Raw genomic sequence first — 20,493 nt, 5'->3', positions numbered from 1 at the left:
TATATTGTTTACTTAAAAATACTTGCTATGACATATGATTGACACATTTCATTAAAGATGAAACGATGGAAAATTACGTTAAATTTATAATTAAATTGAATGAAATTTAAATCAAATGACTATTATTTTGTAGATGACGAGATTGATTAAAAGAAAACTTATATTGATACAGAATGTTAGACTTTGTTGCATTACTAGTAAAGTAACTTATACCTAAAATTATTTTAATTACTTCGATGAATATGAAAATGATTTTATAGTAATTTATACTTTAAAGCTATCCTCATAAAGTTGCCTAAGCTACAACAGGAGCAGCTACTATAGAAGGAACTACAGCATTCTTTTCTAAGTCAACACAACAACAGTTAGTTATAAGGTGGTATTCTTCACAGGAATTCGCGTACAAGAACTTGCAGTCAGTTCTTCGGCACGAGAATGGATGATCTGGAAATATACGAATATCATTATTATATATAAAATATATAATAAGTATTTTGCTTAATTGTTAATGTTTGCTTTTAGTCAATCGTTAATTAGGTAGATAGATCATTACTTCGTCAAATTATGTTTTTAGTCACTCGATGTTAAATAAGTAAATAAATAATAATTAAATGTATTTTAAACTTTTTTTTTTAATGATTACACTATCTTCGTTGAGGATTTAGATTGAATTGAATTTAAAGATAAGTCTTCCGCGCAGAAGTTATTATAATCGGATAGGACGGCGATTCCACATGGCTAAAGAGCAATCAGACGCAGGAATAATATAAAGCCGGTAAGTACTTTCCGAGTTACGGAATTGTCAAACTGCTTTAAATCGGCCCGAATCGGGGATTTGAATCCGGGTATACTAGATCTATAGTGTATTGTATCAGTATAATATATCGTATTATTATTTTATATTAACTAACAATATATAATTAATCTACCTAAATTATTAAGGCAAGTTATTATCTACTAATTAAATTAGAATAACTACCTAGTTCGGCTATCACTGCAACAGTTTTAGTTTATTTTTTATTATAACTTTTAATGGTATAAAATACAGTTTTAAATATTCATTCAGTTTATGTCACAGCATATATAATTGTTTATACATATTATAATACAATTTAAAAATTATAAATCTAACTTACAGCCAGAATTTTCACAGCAGCAGGAATCGTGCGCTTGCTTACGTGAACAATAGCTGTACACAGACATATCACACAGCGGACAGCCGGGATGAGCACCAGGCGGGCCTTCTAGCCCGGGATGATAGTTCCCATACTGCCCGCCATATTGTCCCCCATAGTGTCCCTGGTACTGTCCTCCAGGATAGACTCCTGGTCCACTGGGGTACTGGCCTGGATGTTGTCCGTACGGGTACTGGGAGTAGCCAGCTCCTAATAAATAGTCCCATATGTCTCTTATAGTGAAACCTGTTGATGGGATGATGTGACAAGCGTTAGTGATGATGTATGGTTCATGGGGTTAGGTTGATGTAATAATACAGCAATATTCGGAAGTTTTTACCGATGATATATTAAAATATTGATGAATGTTCCGAACCGGAATAAACTTCTAATTAATTTCTTATCAGAATTTATACTATAAATAAATAAATTAATTTTTGTTTCAATTTATAAAACAACACAATCTTTAGAAAAAAAAAATCTAGTTTTTTTTTTGGGAATGTGTTTGACAAATTCATTCATAATAGAGGAAACCGAATAAACGTTCCTATTGGTTAGACGCGCGACTACAGCGCCACATGCGTTGAACTATCCTCTTCTCATCGATATTCGAACTGATTACTGACCGGTCGATATTTTACGCGCTATAATAAAAAATTGTAATCTGTGTTCTCTGTGAGTTCTATCATCATATATATAAGTGTGGACTACATTCCCTGGTTATTTTAGCAATTGATAACCTATGGAAGGCGTTTATAGGAGGACCGAAGACACGTACTGGGCCCAGTCTACGTAAGCTAGTTGGTGCTGTTGAAGGTAGGTGAATAGGCTCAATTTCCTATCGTACATCACAATGAATATTATGTGTACCTAACTTATCTGTTTATTTATAAAGCAGTGATTAAACAAGCGTTTTCAGTAACGAGTGTAAAATAATCAAACACACAGTATATGTTAATAATAAATTAAATAATAATATGGTTGAGGCTAGAGTTTAATGTTGAGTTCGTCTCTGTCAACAATATAGTCCAGTATTACGTTGTATCAAATATATTGAAAATTTTAATAAAGCTCTTTATATAGCTAACGTACTTTTGTGTGCATATTTTTTTATAACAAATGATAATAATATAATAGTATTGCTCATTCGAAGCGACATTGTTTTGTAGATAATATTTTTTCTTACATAATACTGTAATGCTTTAAACCCTTACTGCTGAAGCGCTATTAGTTGCAGCGGACAAAACATTGTTCTTTTATGCTTGCGACGCCAAATTTCAATTAGTTATTTTCCGTATTCTTGTCGAAACAATTTTAATTAAGTTGATATAAACACATAAAATTGAGTGTAAGAATTATTTGTATATCTTGAAACATGATGCAGTAATGAGACTTTAAAAACATCCTTAAAAAAAGCCGCACTAAGCTTTAGCGGTGGGAGGACACAAGTTCCGGACGCGATCTACACTGGCCTCCAAAAAAATCGACCCACCTACATTTTTTGTAAAAAAGCTGTCGTATGGTTTTAAACTACCACATATTTATATTTTTAAGATTGATAATGAAAAAATGCAATTGTAGGATTGTACAAAAACAGAAATAGTGCGCAAAAAATAGGTTTTTAGGTAAATATGTGACAAAACACGAAAACACCAAATTTTACGCAATTTTATTTTTTTGTGTACAAAACGATTATGCCGTTTGTTTTTAAATTTGGGTGCCTAAATCTTACTTTAATAGGGAGTGTTTCCTCCTCTTGACCTAATCACTGCCTGCATACGCCTATTAAGTGACCTGATTAGCTTTTTAATGTCTTCCTGTGGGGTCCGTTGCCATTCTTCAGTTAGGGCAGCTTCCAGTTGATTCAGGGTTTCTGGATTTGGATTTCGTGCTCGAACCGTACGTTTTAGCTGGTCCCAGAGGTGCTCTATCGGGTTTAAGTCCGGACTATTGGCTGGCCACTGCATAACTGGAATTTCGACTTCCCTGAGATAGTCTTTAACAATTCTAGCGACGTGAGGTCGTGCGTTGTCGTGCATAAGTTGGAAATTATCCCCAATATATCCAGCGTAAGGCATCACATGAGGCTCCAGAATGTCCGTTATGTAAGTTTCAGCATTAACAGCGCGATTACGGAAAAAAACCAGCTCTGTGCGTCCCGTCAAAGAAATACCTCCCCAAAACATTGTAGAGCCTCCACCAAATCGGGCTGTTTCTCGAATGCAACACTGAGAGTAGCGTTCTCCTGGCCTTCGCATGACGTTACGTCGTCCATCAGAGCCTACTAGAGACATTCGGCTTTCATCACTGAACAATACTGTCTCCCATTGGTCCAGTGTCCAATCGACGTGCTGCCTAGCAAATTGTAGTCTTGCTTGTCGATGGGATGCTGTGAGTTTTGGTCCTGTTGCTGGCTTGTGAGGGGTTAAGTTTTGCTCTCGAAGTCTTCTTCTTACAGTATTTTCACTCACAGACACTCCACGACTTTCTCGGAGTCTACCTTGAACGTCAACAGCCGAAAGATGTCGGTTTCTTAAAGACGTCCAACCAATAAAACGGTCATCGGTCGGGTTCGTGACACGCCCCCTGCCAGATCCTGGTCTCCGGCGATACTCCTTAGTCTCCAAGTAGCGTTTGTACACTCTTCGCACCGCTGAACGACTTAATTTTAGTGTTCTAGCCACATTTCGCTGACTTAACCCCTCATGAATAAGAGCTACGATTTGAGCAGCTTCTGCTTCAGTAGTATCCATTTTTTATGTTTAAACTTATTAAAATTATTGTTTCAACAAAGTTTCATACACTTAATCAATAATAAACATCGAACCGAGATGACTCCGCGTTAAGAACTGGAAATAAACTAACCATGCACTTTGTGCACAAAGTAACGTTTTCTTATCAATACTTTAAAAATATTCCAAATATCCTCAATAACACTTACAACTCCTCCAAATCAATATCAAGTGGGTAATAAAATGTTAAATGTATGTCCCATAAGTAAAACAATCCACCTAGGTCGTCGCATAGTTAAGATAACACCTTTGTAAGTAAAAAAATACGGGTGGGTCGATTTTTTTGGCGGCCAGTGTAGAATTAGCTTCGCTGGCTATCATTCTTAGATAATTATTTTTATTAAACAATTTCCGATATATAAAATCAAATAAAAATTTTCAAACTACATATTTCTATTAGAAAAAATAAAGTAATTGTTATGCTTCCTTTTCACAGCATAGTTATATTAAGTACTCGTATAGCTTCACTGCGAGGAACCATCAAATAATCATAATTTATTATGTTAAGCACATTTTAGCTTCTTCATATTAAGATCTTGAATAAAGATATATGCGCGCGTCGCGGTAATTTAAGGAAATAATTAAAACAATAAAAACAAGTACACATAAGTGTTCTCGGTTTCGGTAATTCTAATTACTGTAAAAAAATACAATTTTAAATAACTGAATGTGTACGACCTTGGTGATGTATTAAGATTTATTATTCCAAGTTCAAGTTTTTGTAATTATTATTTCCATAATAAAGAATGTTAATTCTCAGTACATAATGTAATATTATAATTTTATTAACAATGCGTATATTGTACGATGAAAAATATGGATGTAATACTATAAACAAAAATCTTCAAAAAGTGACTTTATAAAACGTTCTATTTTTAAATTTTGTACAATTTGTTTAAAAAAGAATGTATACCTTATTGGTTTTTATACGCTTTTTTTTTGTTGAACGATGCTGAACGCCGTTAAGTTTGTGCATGTTAACTATAGCTATATAGGTATTTTAAAAACGAACGAACGAACGACAAGTGATTTATATAAGGTTTAATATTTTACTTTTAATATTTCCAAAGGTACGGTTTTACGCACGTAAGGTGATGAATTATTTATGTTTTATAAACATATATAAATTCAAAAAATTATCTAATTATCTATTTGAAATATAAGTAATTGATCGTTACTGTATATATCTAATTAGGTAATTAATGTAAAAATAATAAATATAATCTTAAAATGAACAGTCACCAATAAAGTAAATAAAATTGAATGAATAACTTCATGATTGAATGAAAAATCATTTGAATGATAGTAAATGAATGAAATGTAAAATGATTAATAAAAGCTGTTTATTGTTTGATTTATAGCTTACATAATTTGCGAAACATTAACCCGACACCATTTATTCTGAAATATTATATTTACATATAAATATAAACGGCTCAGTAGCACGGATGATAATAAATTATTTTCGTCTGTTATAACCGTTATAGCTAGTAGGTAGATGTCGGTAGGTGTATAAATATTTGCAACTGTTTTTAAATATCGAATGTATTTTGTTAATTAACCGTTATCCTAACATTGATTTTAAAATGTTTAGATGCTAATTTTATAACTATGAAATGGACAATGAAAATTTATGTTAAAATGCTTTCAAGTGATAAAACTCGTAATTTTACCGTTACGAGCGCCATTTATCCTGTTTCGGCTTATATCGTAATTGCTGCGCTCCACACCTATCGATCGAGGGATTAAAATGTTATAAATCATTCTAAATGATTGAATATTTGATAAAATATCACTCAATAAAATGATCACTCATTCAAATAATAAATCGATTTTGATTATGTAGTATTATAAATATTCTGCACTAATATACTACGTCTATATAATAATAGTAACAGCCTGTAAGTGTCCCACTGCTGGGCTAAGGCCTCCTCTCCCTATTTGAGGAGAAGGTTTGGAGCTTATTCCGCCACGCTGCTCCAATGCGGGTTGGTGGAATACACATGTGGCAGAATTTCGATGAAATTAGACACATGCAGGTTTCCTCACGATGTTTTCCTTCACCGAAAAGCACGAGATGAATTATAAACAGAATATACGTCTAGTTATTGTCAAATGTGACGTTAATAATGAACAGTGTATCTGTTTTAGATAAGATTTATTCATATACAATATTTAATTATATTGTTTAAATGTATTTAATTACTTTTATTAATTGTAATGAATTCGAAAATCATATAATTTGTTTAATTAATAATATACATTTAAAAATCATAATAGTATTTACTAATTATATTTTTAATTATATAAATATACACAATAATAGAGTTTACTCACCATAGCAAATAGAAATAATGGCGGCGAACGTCAGTATGGTGAGTTTCGAAGACATCGTTCACTTGTTTGTTTGTTTGTCTACATGTGAATCGTTTCGCAGATGGGAATTGAATGTAGATTATAAAAATGCGCACCGCAGCTAAGACTTAGCTTGACTTACCGGTACCTTCGCGTTCATAAGATTTTACGTATGAATAATGGTATCTAAGTAATGATTAATTTAGATACTTTATAATATTCCATCGTTTTAAATCGAAATTCCACGGTTTTTAATACATTTTTTTTTTTTTTTTTTTTTTTTTTTTTTTTTTAAGGACCACTAGTAGCTACTACATGTTTTAATGACAAATGTAAAACAATTTAGTGAAAATAGCTAACATGTGAAGCTTTTTAAAGTAGCCACAACAATTACAATATTTGTTTTAAAAATACATTAACACATAATTATAGCAACATGAGTAGAAAGATTAAAAAAAAAAAAATAATAAGTCCAAATTGATACAAATTAAAGATCATAAAAAAATAAACATGCACTTAATAAAATTAAAATTAATAACACAAATAGTTTGAAATTGATATAGGTACAAATTAAAATTAAATAATTCATTAAATTCATGCAAAGCTTACGTTACAAAAAAAATTGATGTTCGTATGTGTTCTACGATTTAAGTATTATAGACAGCCTTGGTGTTCTAGTGTCTAGATATTATAAGGCAGCAGATCCCGAGGAGTATTCTGTTGAAAATTTTCAGTATTATTTCGAAGTGTACTCCCGCTCTTCGGAAATACCGCAAGCCATAAATGCTGTGCCTGAACTATTTCCGATCGTGTCGGATTGCCGTCCCATTTGATTATGAGAGTATGAGAGTTCATTAGTATTTGCGTGGTTTTACTCAACAATTTATTTATTAATTCTACAATCTAAAAAAGATTATCTTATACATATTTTAATACATTTATTCCATGTTAGGTCATGTTACAATTTATTTGTCTTAAAGACGATGCCCACTAACCTATGTACTTTAGACCATACTAGAGAAGACAAGTTTCCTTCGTCCTTAAGAATCTTTAACTTTTTTGTTTGAGGTGAATTTTAGTTATTTAACTTTGACATAGAGAATTTAATATATATCTGTAATTGCAATGGCTTTATAGTAACAAAATAAATAATCACTTTTTAAACAGTTCATGTGTTCGTCTGTACTTAAAGTGCGTTACACTGGTCCAAGAGCGAGGGTTAGTGCATGTCCTTACCTCTTAATAGGGCCCGTTCTCTAGCAAATACCAATTACAAGATATTACCGGCCACCTGAGATAAATGTCGTATTATTTACCTACGCTATTATATAATATGTTAGTATTTACTATTTTGATTATATTCTCACTTACAGTAACAGCCTGTTAATGTCCCACTGCTGGGCTAATGCCTCCTCTCCCTTTTTGAGGAGAAGGTTTGGAGCTTAGTAACTTAATCATTGTTATACGTTATTAATGGTGACTTTTGTTATTGAAAATTACTTTTACAACAAAGGTAATTCCATCGTGTCTGTCTGTCTATTTGATCGCGATAGACTCAAAACTACTGAACAGTTTTTCATACGGTATTCACTCATCTATAATTTATCATCATCGTATAATTCATAAGGGTTTTATGTAGAATTGCTGAAACAATGATTGTTGAAAGAAAACATCATGCCGACTGGAAGCTTTATTGCTGTATAAACTTATGGAGTTATATATTTACATATGTATTACGATGTAAAGGGTATATAATAACAAAATTAAATCACAATGGAAAGTAAAAACGATAGTTACCCATCACCATCTCATCATCTGTAATGTTCTTCCCACACAAATTCACTTTTATTTTATTAAAGAAAACACTTATAATTAACACGCAGAATTATCCAGAAGATCTTATCTCATGTTAAAGTGAATTCTCTGCAGTTTTTCTTTGGATGATCATCAAAAAGGGCATCGTATCCTCGATAAAACGAGAGCAGAGGAAAAGCGAAATAAATAACAATAATAATCAATTTAATTAAAAATATATACTGTAGTAGTAAACAACAAACCCTTGATACATCGCACGAACTGGTTAAGGTACTTAGGATACAGAATAACCGGTCATAAAGAAACAGTGCCGTGTCCCTAGGGTGGAAAATAATTATGACATAAATTGATATCGGAATAGCAATCATACAATAGGGCTATTATGTAACAACCATCTCGAAACTCATCGCAGAAAACAGTCCTGAAATTTCAGAAAGTGATATGCGACATTAATCATAATAATTATAATATTTAAAATTTCATGAATACATGCAACAAAATAGTAAGTAAATTAAGTAAGTAACAGCCTGTAAATGTCCCACTGCTGGACTAAGGCCTCCTCTCCCTTTTTGAGGAGAAGGTTTGGAGCTTATTCCACCACGCTGCTTCAACGCGGGTTGGTGGAATACACATGTGGCAGAATTTCGATGAAATTAGACACATGCATGTTTCCTCACGATGTTTTCCTTCACCGAAAAGCACGAGATGAATTATAAACAGAAATTAAACACATGAAAATTCAGAGGTGCTTGCCCGGGTTTGAACCCACGTTCATCGGTTAAGATTCACGCGTTCTTATCACTGGGCCTCCTCGACAACAAAATATTATATCACTATAAGTCGGTTGTCAACATTTCACGGGTGAGAAGTGAATTCTTACAGAATAGCACTACATATTCACGTGACTACTTTTAACTCTCCAATAAATTGTAGTTAATATGATAGCATTGCTTTATCTGCTAAAAGAATGTACCCCAGATAGAATCTACCAGGAATAAATCAAACACATACCTAATATATCGATTATATAAATTTGAATATCGTCATTGTATTAGGCACTACATTTAAAATATCGTTTAATGTTCATTAATTTCATTTAATTAATTTCTATATACCACATAATTAATTCTTTTAAGACCAGTAGTTACATCATTGACACGTATATTTAAAAAAAAAAGACAAAAAAAATATGAAACGGGCATATTAATTGTCATCCAATATTAACGCGGTTAAAATTGTGGGGCACGGCTCGTATAAAGTTGTTCATTGACACTAGATTTTACTTTATATATATACATCGTGTATACATTAGTGTGTGTAGTGTTATGTACATAATGATTACGCCCGCATATAAATATCGGTATTTTGAATTTTAAAAGCATTATCACTATGGTATATAAAGTAGAATTAATGTATATATTCTATAGAATATTTCCGGTTAGTCAGAATCAGCGTTAGTGTAGAGTAATACTAACAAACGACTCCTTGTTTCCCCAGCGTTGGTGGCAATCAGCCTTGACTTTCTTTATTTATATAAATGTAGGGAACATTCATTTCAAATCCCTTGTTTTTGGTACCTTTTTATAGTATAGGTAGGCGGACGAGTATTTGGGCCACCTGATGGTAAGTAGTCACCAACGCCCATAGACATTGGCATTGTAAGAAATGTTAATCATCGCTTACATTGCCAATGTGCCAACAACCTTGGGAACTAAGATTTTAGGTCCCTTGTGTCTAGGTCACTCACCGTTCAAACCGGAACAAAACAATGTCAAGTACTGCTGTTTTGTGGTAGAATATCCGATGAGTGGGTGGTACCTACCCAGACGAGCTTGCACAAAGCTCTACCATCAGGAACCTAAAGCTGCAATCGTTCTACTCTACACTCTGATGCCTGTTTTCTTTCGTCCCTGTATTAATAGATATGTTTGAGTGATTTTTTTCAGCTACAATTGACTTATACTATTATTATAGTATAATTTTTTTTTTTTTTTATAGAATAGGAAGGCGGACGAGCATATGGGCCACCTGATGGTAAGTGGTCACCAAACGCTCTTAGACATTGGCATTGTAAGTAATGTCAACCATCGCTTATATAGCCAATGCGCCACCAACCTTGGGAACTAAGATTTTATGTCCCTTGTGCCTGTAATTACACTGGCTCACTCACCCTTCAAACCGGAACACAACAATAACAAGTACTGCTGTTTTGCGGTAGAATATCTGATGAGTGGGTGGTACCTACCCAGACGAGCTTGCACAAAGCTCTACCACCAGTATTTAGTAATTCGTTTAGTGAAGGTTTTCGTCCTTAAATCAAATCAAATAAATCTTTATTCAAGAATAAGGGCACATTTGATTCATCGAAATAAATACAAAGATACCACCGGTTCGAAAGGTAGATTCTACCGACAAGAAACTGTACGTTATTAATAATGTTTATGTTTCTTAATTGAAGAAATCACTTATATGACACATTCAACACTTAAATAAAGAATATTAAAATAATAAAAGATTCCTTCTGGTAAATACCGTAAAATTGAAAATATACGGATCTTTCCAAGCGCCGTTTTTGGTGTTCATCATCAGATTAAGCTGGCTATCGGCCCACCTGTTCTCATAAACGGTACAAGTGGGCTCTATATTTAGAGCGGCAAATGTCAGGGTCCCGGGGTGCATGACCGAGGTACCGTAACGCTACAAACCTGTTGAGACATTGTTTTTATTAAGAGAAGTTCTCACAAGTCTGTTTTTGAAATATACTTATTAATTATACATAACTATATTAACTATATAGAATATTAATTATTCTATAACGCTGTATCTTTTCGCAAATGGACCATCTGATGGTAAGTGGTCACCACCGCACATTGGTGCCGTAAAAAATATGAACCATTCCTTACATCGCTAATGCTCCTCCAACTCTTGACCCATAGACTAATTTATTAAATTAGTAATATTTTTGTATTTATTTGATATAAATATCTATAAATAATAAATCGGAAAAGAGATTATTGTGCTTATAATAAATATATTGAAGTTTATTAATTAAAATTATTTATATTTGTCTTAGTAAAATGATTATATTTTAACTAGTATCTTATACTGGCTAAGGGCCTTCAATAGTCCAAGGTTCATAATGTAGATTCTAACGAAATTACGTTTAAAGACTCGGAAGTTACTGTTTTTTTTTCACATTTAAGTACTCATCATAATATACAATAAAATTTATATCCTGTATAAAACTCAACAAATTCTAACTCCAAAATCTTTATAAAATGCCACTCATCACGAGATCTAAACTATCCGCCCGATTTAAGTACTTGAAATTTGTCACAGTTACTCCTTCTCCGACATAGACGCTCATTAAGAACGGATTTTACGCAAATCCTATTCAAAATACATTTTTCTTCTTATCTACCCGTGCGAAGCTGGAACGATTAGCTTGTCATCTATATAATCTCTTACAGCCTTATAAATGTTGTTTAGCGGGTGTCAATGTCATGTCTTTTTCTTTCGAATGAATTTCGAATTCTTTCGAATTTCAAATCAATAATGACAGAAAGGGAGAAATTATTTTTTAATTAATCAGCCACTGAGCAAGATTTATAAGTCGTAAGTATTATTTGCCTTGTTTATTGATTTTTAATTAAGATATTTGAATATAACTTCTCAGTGTGTAACACTCTTAATGTTTCAAAATTGACAGCTTTTAATTTAATCTTGATTAGACTAGACTGGTAAACGGTTCATACGACGTGTGAGATTAGGATGGTGAAAAAAAAAAACAAAAAAAACGTTTACTTTTATATAAATATTAATTACAATTTTTATCTGTTTTGATATTTATCCGGAGTAAATAGGTAAAGGTTTTGGTAACAAATAGTCATATTAAGACTAGGCAGAGTGGTTAATAATTATAATTAAAATCTTAAGTATCTTATAACGATTTTATTCACTTAAAAATATTATAATACATAAGTATATAATTACAATTTTATTTTGTACAATAAGCTAAATTTAAATTTAAATGAATTAATTACGAAAAAATATCTGACTGCATAATGCTGTCTTGTTGATCTATCAGCTATTATCAGGGATAGAGATCCTAAGATTCTAAGGGACTTATATATCCTGCGACATTTTTCACACACGGCTATCTGATACCAAATTTAGCTTATACAAAGCTTGTGCTATGGAAACCAGACAACTGATATACTACATATACTACTTTTTTTTTTAGAAATACATACTTATATAGATAATTACACCCAGACTCAGGACAAACAGACATGTTCATGTACACAAATGTCTGTCCTGGGAGGGAATCGCACCCACATCCTTCAGCGTGAAAGGCAACTATCTACCAACCACGCCAACCGGCTCGTCAAATTTGCAAGTAAAAGATGAGGATTTTTCCTCGGAAAATGTCAGTAACAGTTCGGAGTTAGGAATGTTACTTTCTCGTGCCTCGGATATCTGATATAATATCTGATTTGTCGAAATAACTTAGATTTAAGTTTTTAGGAGAATTGAATTCACTATGAAAAGTTCCCGTATTATATTTGATCATTTATATATCATATATTTCTAACCTTTTGTATTAATTTAGTTAAATAACAGCTTATAAATGTTCCACTGCTGGGCAAAGACTTCATCTCCTCTTGAAGAGAAGTATTTATACTTTGGGCCGATACTTAGGGCCGATTGGCGTGATTGTGGGTTCGATTCCCACCCAGGACAGACATTTGTTTGCATGAACATGTCTGTTTGTCCTGAGTCTGGGATTATTATCTATATAAGTATGTATTTACAAAAGAAAAGTAGTTTATGTAGTATATCAGTTGTCTGGGTTCCATAGTACAAGCTCTACTTAATTTGGGATCAGATGGCCGAGTGTGAATGATGTCCTAGGATATTATTATATTATTATTACTACTAAGCCTAATATAATGGAATGGAATGGAATAAGCTCAAAACCTTCTCCTCAAAAAGGGAGAGGAGGCCTTAGCCCAGCAGTGGGACATTAACAGGCTGTTACTGATACTAAGCCTAACTACTACTACCTAGGCAAAATACCTAGGCTTAAGTTATAAATACAAAATAAGCGCATGAAACTTCTGTAATGCTAGCCTGGTTTCGAACCCATGATCATCGGTTAAGATTCAGACATTCTAATCACTGATCCATTTCGGTTCTATATAACTTCCTTCAAGATTTTTTTTTTTTATATACTATACATGTAACATTAAATTTGAAAGTCATCACCAAGGAATGTTTAAGAAGAAATAAAATGCAAAGTGAGTGTGTACACAATTTATTTCCTATCTTAAAAAATAATTATATATAATTATAATGCAAATAATTAAAGAAATAATTATGTACAGTGGTAAGAACGCGTGAATCTTAACCGATGATCGTGGGTTCAAACCCGGGCAAGCACCACTGAATTTCCATGTGCTTAATTTGTGATTATAATTCATCTCGTGCTTTACGGTGAAGGAAAACATCGTGAGGGAACCTGCATGTGTCTAATTTCACTGAAATTCTGCCACATGTGAATTCTACCAACCCGCATTGGAGCAGCGCGGTGGAATAAGCTCTAAACCTTGTCCTCAAAAAGGGAGAGGAGGCCTTAGCCCAGCAGTGGGACATTAACAGGCTGTTACGGTACGGTTATACCAAATTAAGTTTTTAAAATAGTTGAGTTAATTCAAAATATATGTAGGTAAAACTGAAAACAATATTTTGTTCGAAAATTACTAAAAAGATTAATGTAACAAAATTTATGCGATCATTTTGGTTTGTACAAATATAAAATATCCTTTGTGATATACCTAACAGACACAGACAAAAACTATACTTTAACGAGACATTAACTACATATACAGACTAAAAATACCTTTTACAAAGAGCGCCGCATCTACGCTATTTTTTAAATAGATTCTACAAGTTTCTTTAAATTACTGGCAGCATAAACATGTTGTTTGTTCAAAACAATATTTTATTGTTTCAAATCAAGTTGAATTATATGACATAAATGATAAGGACTATATTATTTTGCATGATATAAATTAAATGACAAATATATTTTTTTATTTATAATTTATTATTACTGTTAGCCTATTTATTATAAAAATTATACTTATTCTAGTATAAATTCTACCGGTAACTTTGTGACCAACAAATAACAATTATTTAATTTAATTATGCCATTACGACAATTGATTGCATTCACAGTTCATTCCTGTTAAAATACTTTTTTCTAAATAATATTATTAATAAATAAGTTAAAGAATTAATAAAGTTCGACCGCTATTTAAAAAAAAATATATAAAACAAGCTAGCGAAAATCGATTATTGTTGTATTATAATATTTTTAATTATTATAACAGATGAATGAAGGATTTCATTCAGGAAAAAGGAAATACATTATAAATTAATTTTAAAGTACATAGTATTATTAATTATTATAATATTCAAATTTATTCTATTTTTATATTATTACGTATCGCCCTGTTAAACATATATTGTATGCTGGCTGGTATATAAATCTTTTAAGGTTATTTTTAAAATTAAATACAATTCTATTACCATAAGTCGGTTATATAACGATTACGATGTATTTTTAATCGTTTTAAAAGTATACGATATTTTACGTATGACCGGCAATTACATATTTATTTTGAATAGGTCGTTTCTTGTGGCCAACGCCTCTAGTGTACGACTTTTGTATATTAAGCAACATCCTACAACATTAACAAATAATAATTTTTTTAAAACGTTCTCTATTCAAAAAAAAAAAACATAGATATTACAACTTTTAAGAATGTTACTTATATAATATTGCGTTCGGAATTCGACTCAATCGCACTTAACACATAATTTCAGTTTTAAATAATTCCATTTAAATTATTGAGACGTATCGAATTGTAAGGTAGGACATACATTGTGTGATATATGTCACTATCCTTTCATTGTAAAGTCGACCTTCTCTTTGATTAAATAAGGTTAAATTTACAAACTAATAGATAACATGTATCTAAAAGTATAAAAATTAAAAATCGACTTATTCTAATTTGATATATGGTTCAAGTTTCATTGCCCGCATTATATCTCCAGTGACGGAACACCTACCAGCCTGCATGATCACTCTCGGGTCCTCCTTGCCAAAGACCAGCTGTTTGAAGTAATGCTCATTGAGTGTGAAAGTTGTATCTGGATCTTCGTCTGGTTCACCTTCGTATACCGTCACTTTGTTCAAATCTAGTGCTGAAAAAAAATTTCTTACTGTTATATACAAAGTTGTTGAAAATTAGTTTATAGTTATTATGTTTTATTGAACTGTTATTTGATGTATATTATAAGATTTAATTAATAGTGCTTATGTATCATTATCATGTCGTAGGTAGAGGCCGTAGTAGTTGCGTTGCTAAATACCTTATTTATATACATTTTTTTAATGTATTATATATTAAATGGGCCACCTGATGTTAAGTGGTCATCATCGTCCATAGACATTTACGGTGTGTGTGTGTGTGGATTAGTTAATATTAAGTGGTTTTGGTTAATATTATAACCAATTGAACATAATTAATATAACATTTAAAGAATAATTCCTTTGTCAACATTTCACGGGTGAGTAATAATAATAATAATAATAACCTGGGACATTTTTCACACACGGCCATCTGATCCCAAATTAAGCTTGTACAAAGCTTGTGCTATGGAAACCAGACAACTGATATACTACATATACTACTTTTCTTTTTGTAAATACATACTTATATAGATAATTACACCCAGACTCAGGACAAACAGACATGTTCATGCACACAAATGTCTGTCCTGGGTGGTAATCGAACCCACCAACCTTCGGCGTGAAAGGCAAGTAATGAAGTGAGTAATGAAGTGAGTTATTACGTCATATCACTGCTAGTATTAATACACAAACAATAATTATCAATTTGAAGCACAGCTTTGAAGTGCTTTGTGCAATTGTATACCACTGTGTACGTACTCAGTATAGCCAGCGGGGCACGCTTGCTAATCGTTTCAAGGGAATCGAAGTACATCGTTAGCGTTAAACTTGTATGTATATAGTATTATTGTATATATTTTGTTGTTTTAATGGCTGTATGAAACGAAAATTGAATTACCAGTTGCGAACGACCAACCTTCATGGTTGGACTAATGAATGTATATTTGTATTGTTATGTTTTAAGTATGTATGTGCTTATACAAATAGTATCAACACATTCAGATTCGATAATCTTAATATTCAAATATCTTAACCTTAAAGGGTTGTTTGAAAGAAATAGCTAGTAAGCGATAAGGCCACTTTTTTAGTGCATTTATCAAATCGTATAAATAATTTAATAATAAAGACTAAAGTTAAATGAAAGCAAAGCATCTGAATTTAGAAAGACTAACATGTAACATAAAGACATCCTTCGACGACAAAAAGCGACCAATATGATTTATATTTCATCTCCCTCAACGTTTCCATTTTACTTATATCAGACCGCATTATTTATTCAAACGTAATTTCTAACACTTTCTAATAATTAAATAAGATCAGCAATCATTTTATTGAGATTGTGATGCTGATTGAAATTAGTAGCATACAGGCACAGCAAAATAGTCTGAATCTAAATAACAGAAAAGATGCACTAAATTCACAGACAACACATCTGTGATAATAAGATTTTTTGAGAAGAAACCGATTGAATGGGAAGGCAGAATTTCACTTACTCCATGAATAAACTGACGTGCCCTTAATTATATTGAAGAGAAAGACTCCACCAAGCTCTCTGGCTTTGTTCGGATCGACGCTCTCCACCCTGTTCCGTATTCTCGCCACCACGTCGGCTTTGCTATCACTGGGTTGATCGCTGTGAGATGCGCCCTAGAAAACGAAAGAAATTTAAATAAGTTTATTGAAGCAAGGATTTAGACATTCACTTACAATTGTTCGCGTAAGAAATGATTTAATAACATTTACCTGGGTGTAAGATTGAATAAATTATTTTTTAAGATCAACTTTCGTTTTTTTTTTGTCTGTGACGCATTATAGCGATAGCATTTGATTTTATTGAAAATAAACATGAAATAGGACATTTTATAAAAGTAATTAGGAATTTTTCCCTTCATATGAATAGTATCAAAAACGGCTTAAGTAATTCACGATAGTTTTAGTAAATACTATTTGTTATACTAATATATATATATATATACATATATATTATATATATATTATATATTATATATATATTATATATATATATATATATAATAAATAATATATATATATATATATATATATATATATATTACATTCAGTAATATTTGTTTCCTTGATATAAAATAAACATTATAGTCATACTTTACTTAAGTCTAATAGATTTTTTATTTTGATTAAATAAAATAAAAAATACACTCAAAGTAAAAATACACTTACAACTCACTATTAAAATAATTTTGTCAACTGCATCTTGTTTTTAAATCAAACATTAGACTCAACACACATAATATGTATTGTTAAAATCTAAAAAAATAACACTTCGGATTGTTCTTTTATAGTTATTATAAATATTTGATATTGAACCGATGGTGTTATTTTATTAATATATAAGAAAATTTGCGCGGAACTAGCTTAGATATACACCAAAGTTTTTAAATTGAATTCTATAAAATAACTGAGCAGAATACTCCTTCTTTCGCGGTTATTTTTAAATGTCACTCATTGTCATTATTTTTACATGTCATATCTTTAAATAAAATTAGAATTAAAAATCTATACAAAATAACGTACTCACCATGTTGTATGTCAGGTTCCGTTCTGGCGTTTGCGGCTAGATGACGGAGGCTGACTTTCTCTTGATTGCAACATTTGCAAGTAGGGTGACCACAATGCCTATTTTGTACTTTCTTTTGATAGAGAAACGAACTTACTAATATTATAGACGCGAGACGATTGTGTGAGAATATTTTTTCACATACCTACTCGAATAGGATGGATTTTCATACAATTTGACGTTTTGACGGAAGGTTACTTTTTTGTTATTCGTTAACAAATTATTAATAAAATAAAGTGGCTTGGGGTTTAATTACTATATATTATGTATTGTTAATATATTGTATGTCATATGTTTCTATTAAAATTATTTATTTGAAGAACCCAAAAAAGATGCCAGAGTAATTTCAAGCACAATGGACAGAGCTTCCGAGGTTAGTAATATTTTTGACAGCGTCATTGTCTTTGGACGGTGGTGACCACTTACCATCCAGTAGCCTGTTAATGACCCACCTAATTATTACATAAAAAGAAATCAAAGAGTACCTTAAATTTTATCATTAAATAACTATCCGTTTCTGTTTCATACGAATAGAATTAAAAACTTTACAAGACATTTTTATTTACGGACACATATTCAATGAAAAAATATAGTTTTTTTTTTCGGTCAAGAATCCTCACGGTCAGACACAGAAGATCACTATCGGGTCAATGGCTTAAAAACGCATAGAATGTAATCATGCGAATATTCATTTTTATTTATGTTTTTTTATTATAGAATAGGAAGGTGGACGAGCATATGGGCCACCTGATGGTAAGTGGTCACCAAACGCCCTTAGACATTGGCATTGTAAGAAATGTCAACCATCGCTTATAGCCAATGCGCCACCAACCTTGGGAACTAAGATTTTGTGTCCCTTGTGCCTGTAATTACACTGGATGTAGAAGATTACGTACTCTATTGGAAACGTGTGGTCATCGAGACGTTCGAAGAAATATAACAAATATTACTCATTTATGAAAATTACGATACGAGTAGTAAAATTAAACCTTAGAAAGCAAAAGCTTTCTATACAAATGATATTAATTATGCTTCAAAATTATCCTCATATAAAGATTAAACATGGACACAGTTATGATGTGTTCGTATAATAACACAGCACTCTCCATCTGTGGACATTGTCATTGCGTAAAATTTCACTTTTAACGTCCAGTCGTATAGATTATGTGCTTATAATAATATTCTAAGATTGGTTCATTGGACTCGATGATCAGATTTCAGATTCCTAAGAAATCTAAAAGTGAATATACTTATGTATGATACAAACAAACCGTTTGGCATTTTGTATTTATTACTTTCACGCTCCAATTCTAATTGTAATTGAAAACAAATGAATTCTAAAGCCAATACATGTTCAAAGTACAAAGCATTTAGCGTTTACGTGTTTGTGTTAGATTTAGCTACTGTAGTGTAACTTAAGTTTATAACGAGTAGGTATATTAGCTTTTATTAATATATATTATTAGAATGTGGGTAGGTTAGCCAGTGTAACTACAGGCACAAGGAACATAATAATATTTTATCGTAAATTATAATTTTTAATGCTAATTAATTACAATTTAAATTAGGTACAGGCATCACTTAAGTGGTATACCACCATGCTGTTAAAATGCAGGTTGGTGGATACGGAAGTGAAAGAATTTACTTCGAAATATACAGATTCCGAGCCGAGAGGGCTTACCAGTTAGAAAGCGTGAATTTTAACCGATGATCGTGGGTTCAAACCCGGGGAAGTACCATTGAATTTTCATGCGCTTAATTTGTGTTTATAATTCATCTCGTGCTTGACGGCTAAGGAATACATCATGAGGAAACCAGCATGTGCATAATTTCCATATTAGAGCAGTGTGAATAAGCTCCACAACTTCTCCTCGAAAAAAAAAGGAGAAGAGGCCCAGCAGTAAGCATTCACAGGCGGTTATTTTAATTTTTTAACAGCTTTCCTATGACGTTTTCCTTCACCACCGAGCATAAAATCAATTCTAAGCTCAAATTGAGCACATAAATACTCAGTGGCGCTCGCCCGGATTTCAAACCGCTGCCTTTTTTTAAGAACCTCGTGTACTCGGCTATCTTGGCCCTTTCGAGGAACATTATATTAATAAGAAAATAATAGTGTGAAAATAAAAATTTTTACATTTACAAAAATTATGGAAGTAAGGATTACGGAAAATTACGGAATATATATAAACGATTTAATAATTGCAAAATTATTAGTTAAACTGATACCCATATAAAATGAAGCATTAATTAATAAAAATATATATATATATTTGTTTTAGGTAGGTAATGTAGGTATATGTAATGGATAAGTACTCTAACAATGGTAAGCCTCTGGATATCAAATATTTAGAATAATTGTAATTTGATATTTGCTAAATTGCCACCTTTATGTTTGTATTGAAACATCTCGGAGCTATTTTACAAAAGCACCAAAAACCTCTAATATATACGAGTTAATATTCACACAAAAGCATAGATGGCGCTGATAAGTAGAAT

At 31.8% G+C, this 20,493-nt stretch overlaps 2 protein-coding genes across 8 annotated transcripts in view; both read right to left on the bottom strand.

The window, feature by feature from the left end:
- Nucleotides 1–167: 167 nt before the first annotated feature.
- The window catches only part of LOC126776125 (uncharacterized), a 585,155-nt gene continuing 564,829 nt past the window's right edge, over nt 168–20,493 (bottom strand). For 5 of the 7 annotated variants that reach the window (XM_050498421.1, XM_050498422.1, XM_050498423.1 and 2 more), the window contains exons 2-5: nt 6,305–6,371; nt 5,641–5,697; nt 1,137–1,385; nt 168–444 (exon numbers count right to left, since the gene is read on the bottom strand). In XM_050498421.1, the coding sequence (XP_050354378.1) occupies nt 296–444; nt 1,137–1,385; nt 5,641–5,697; nt 6,305–6,359 (510 nt within the window). In that variant the 5' untranslated portion in view covers nt 6,360–6,371 and the 3' untranslated portion in view covers nt 168–295. Of the gene's footprint in view, nt 445–1,136; nt 1,386–5,640; nt 5,698–6,304; nt 6,478–20,493 lie in introns of those variants that run through there. The other 2 variants (XM_050498426.1, XM_050498420.1) reach the window with 2 other exon arrangements.
- Nucleotides 15,207–20,493, bottom strand: part of LOC126776188 (uncharacterized) — a 50,546-nt gene continuing 45,259 nt past the window's right edge. The window contains exons 3-5 of the mRNA XM_050498488.1: nt 17,948–18,067; nt 16,892–17,045; nt 15,207–15,409 (exon numbers count right to left, since the gene is read on the bottom strand). Of these exons, the coding sequence (XP_050354445.1) occupies nt 15,207–15,409; nt 16,892–17,045; nt 17,948–18,067 (477 nt within the window). The remainder of the gene's footprint in view (nt 15,410–16,891; nt 17,046–17,947; nt 18,068–20,493) is intronic.

Source organism: Nymphalis io, chromosome 19, assembly GCF_905147045.1.
Source record: "Nymphalis io chromosome 19, ilAglIoxx1.1, whole genome shotgun sequence".
Lineage (NCBI taxonomy): Eukaryota > Metazoa > Arthropoda > Insecta > Lepidoptera > Nymphalidae > Nymphalis > Nymphalis io.
Note: the sequence above shows the minus strand (reverse complement) of the source record. Positions and strands in the feature narration are given on the sequence as shown.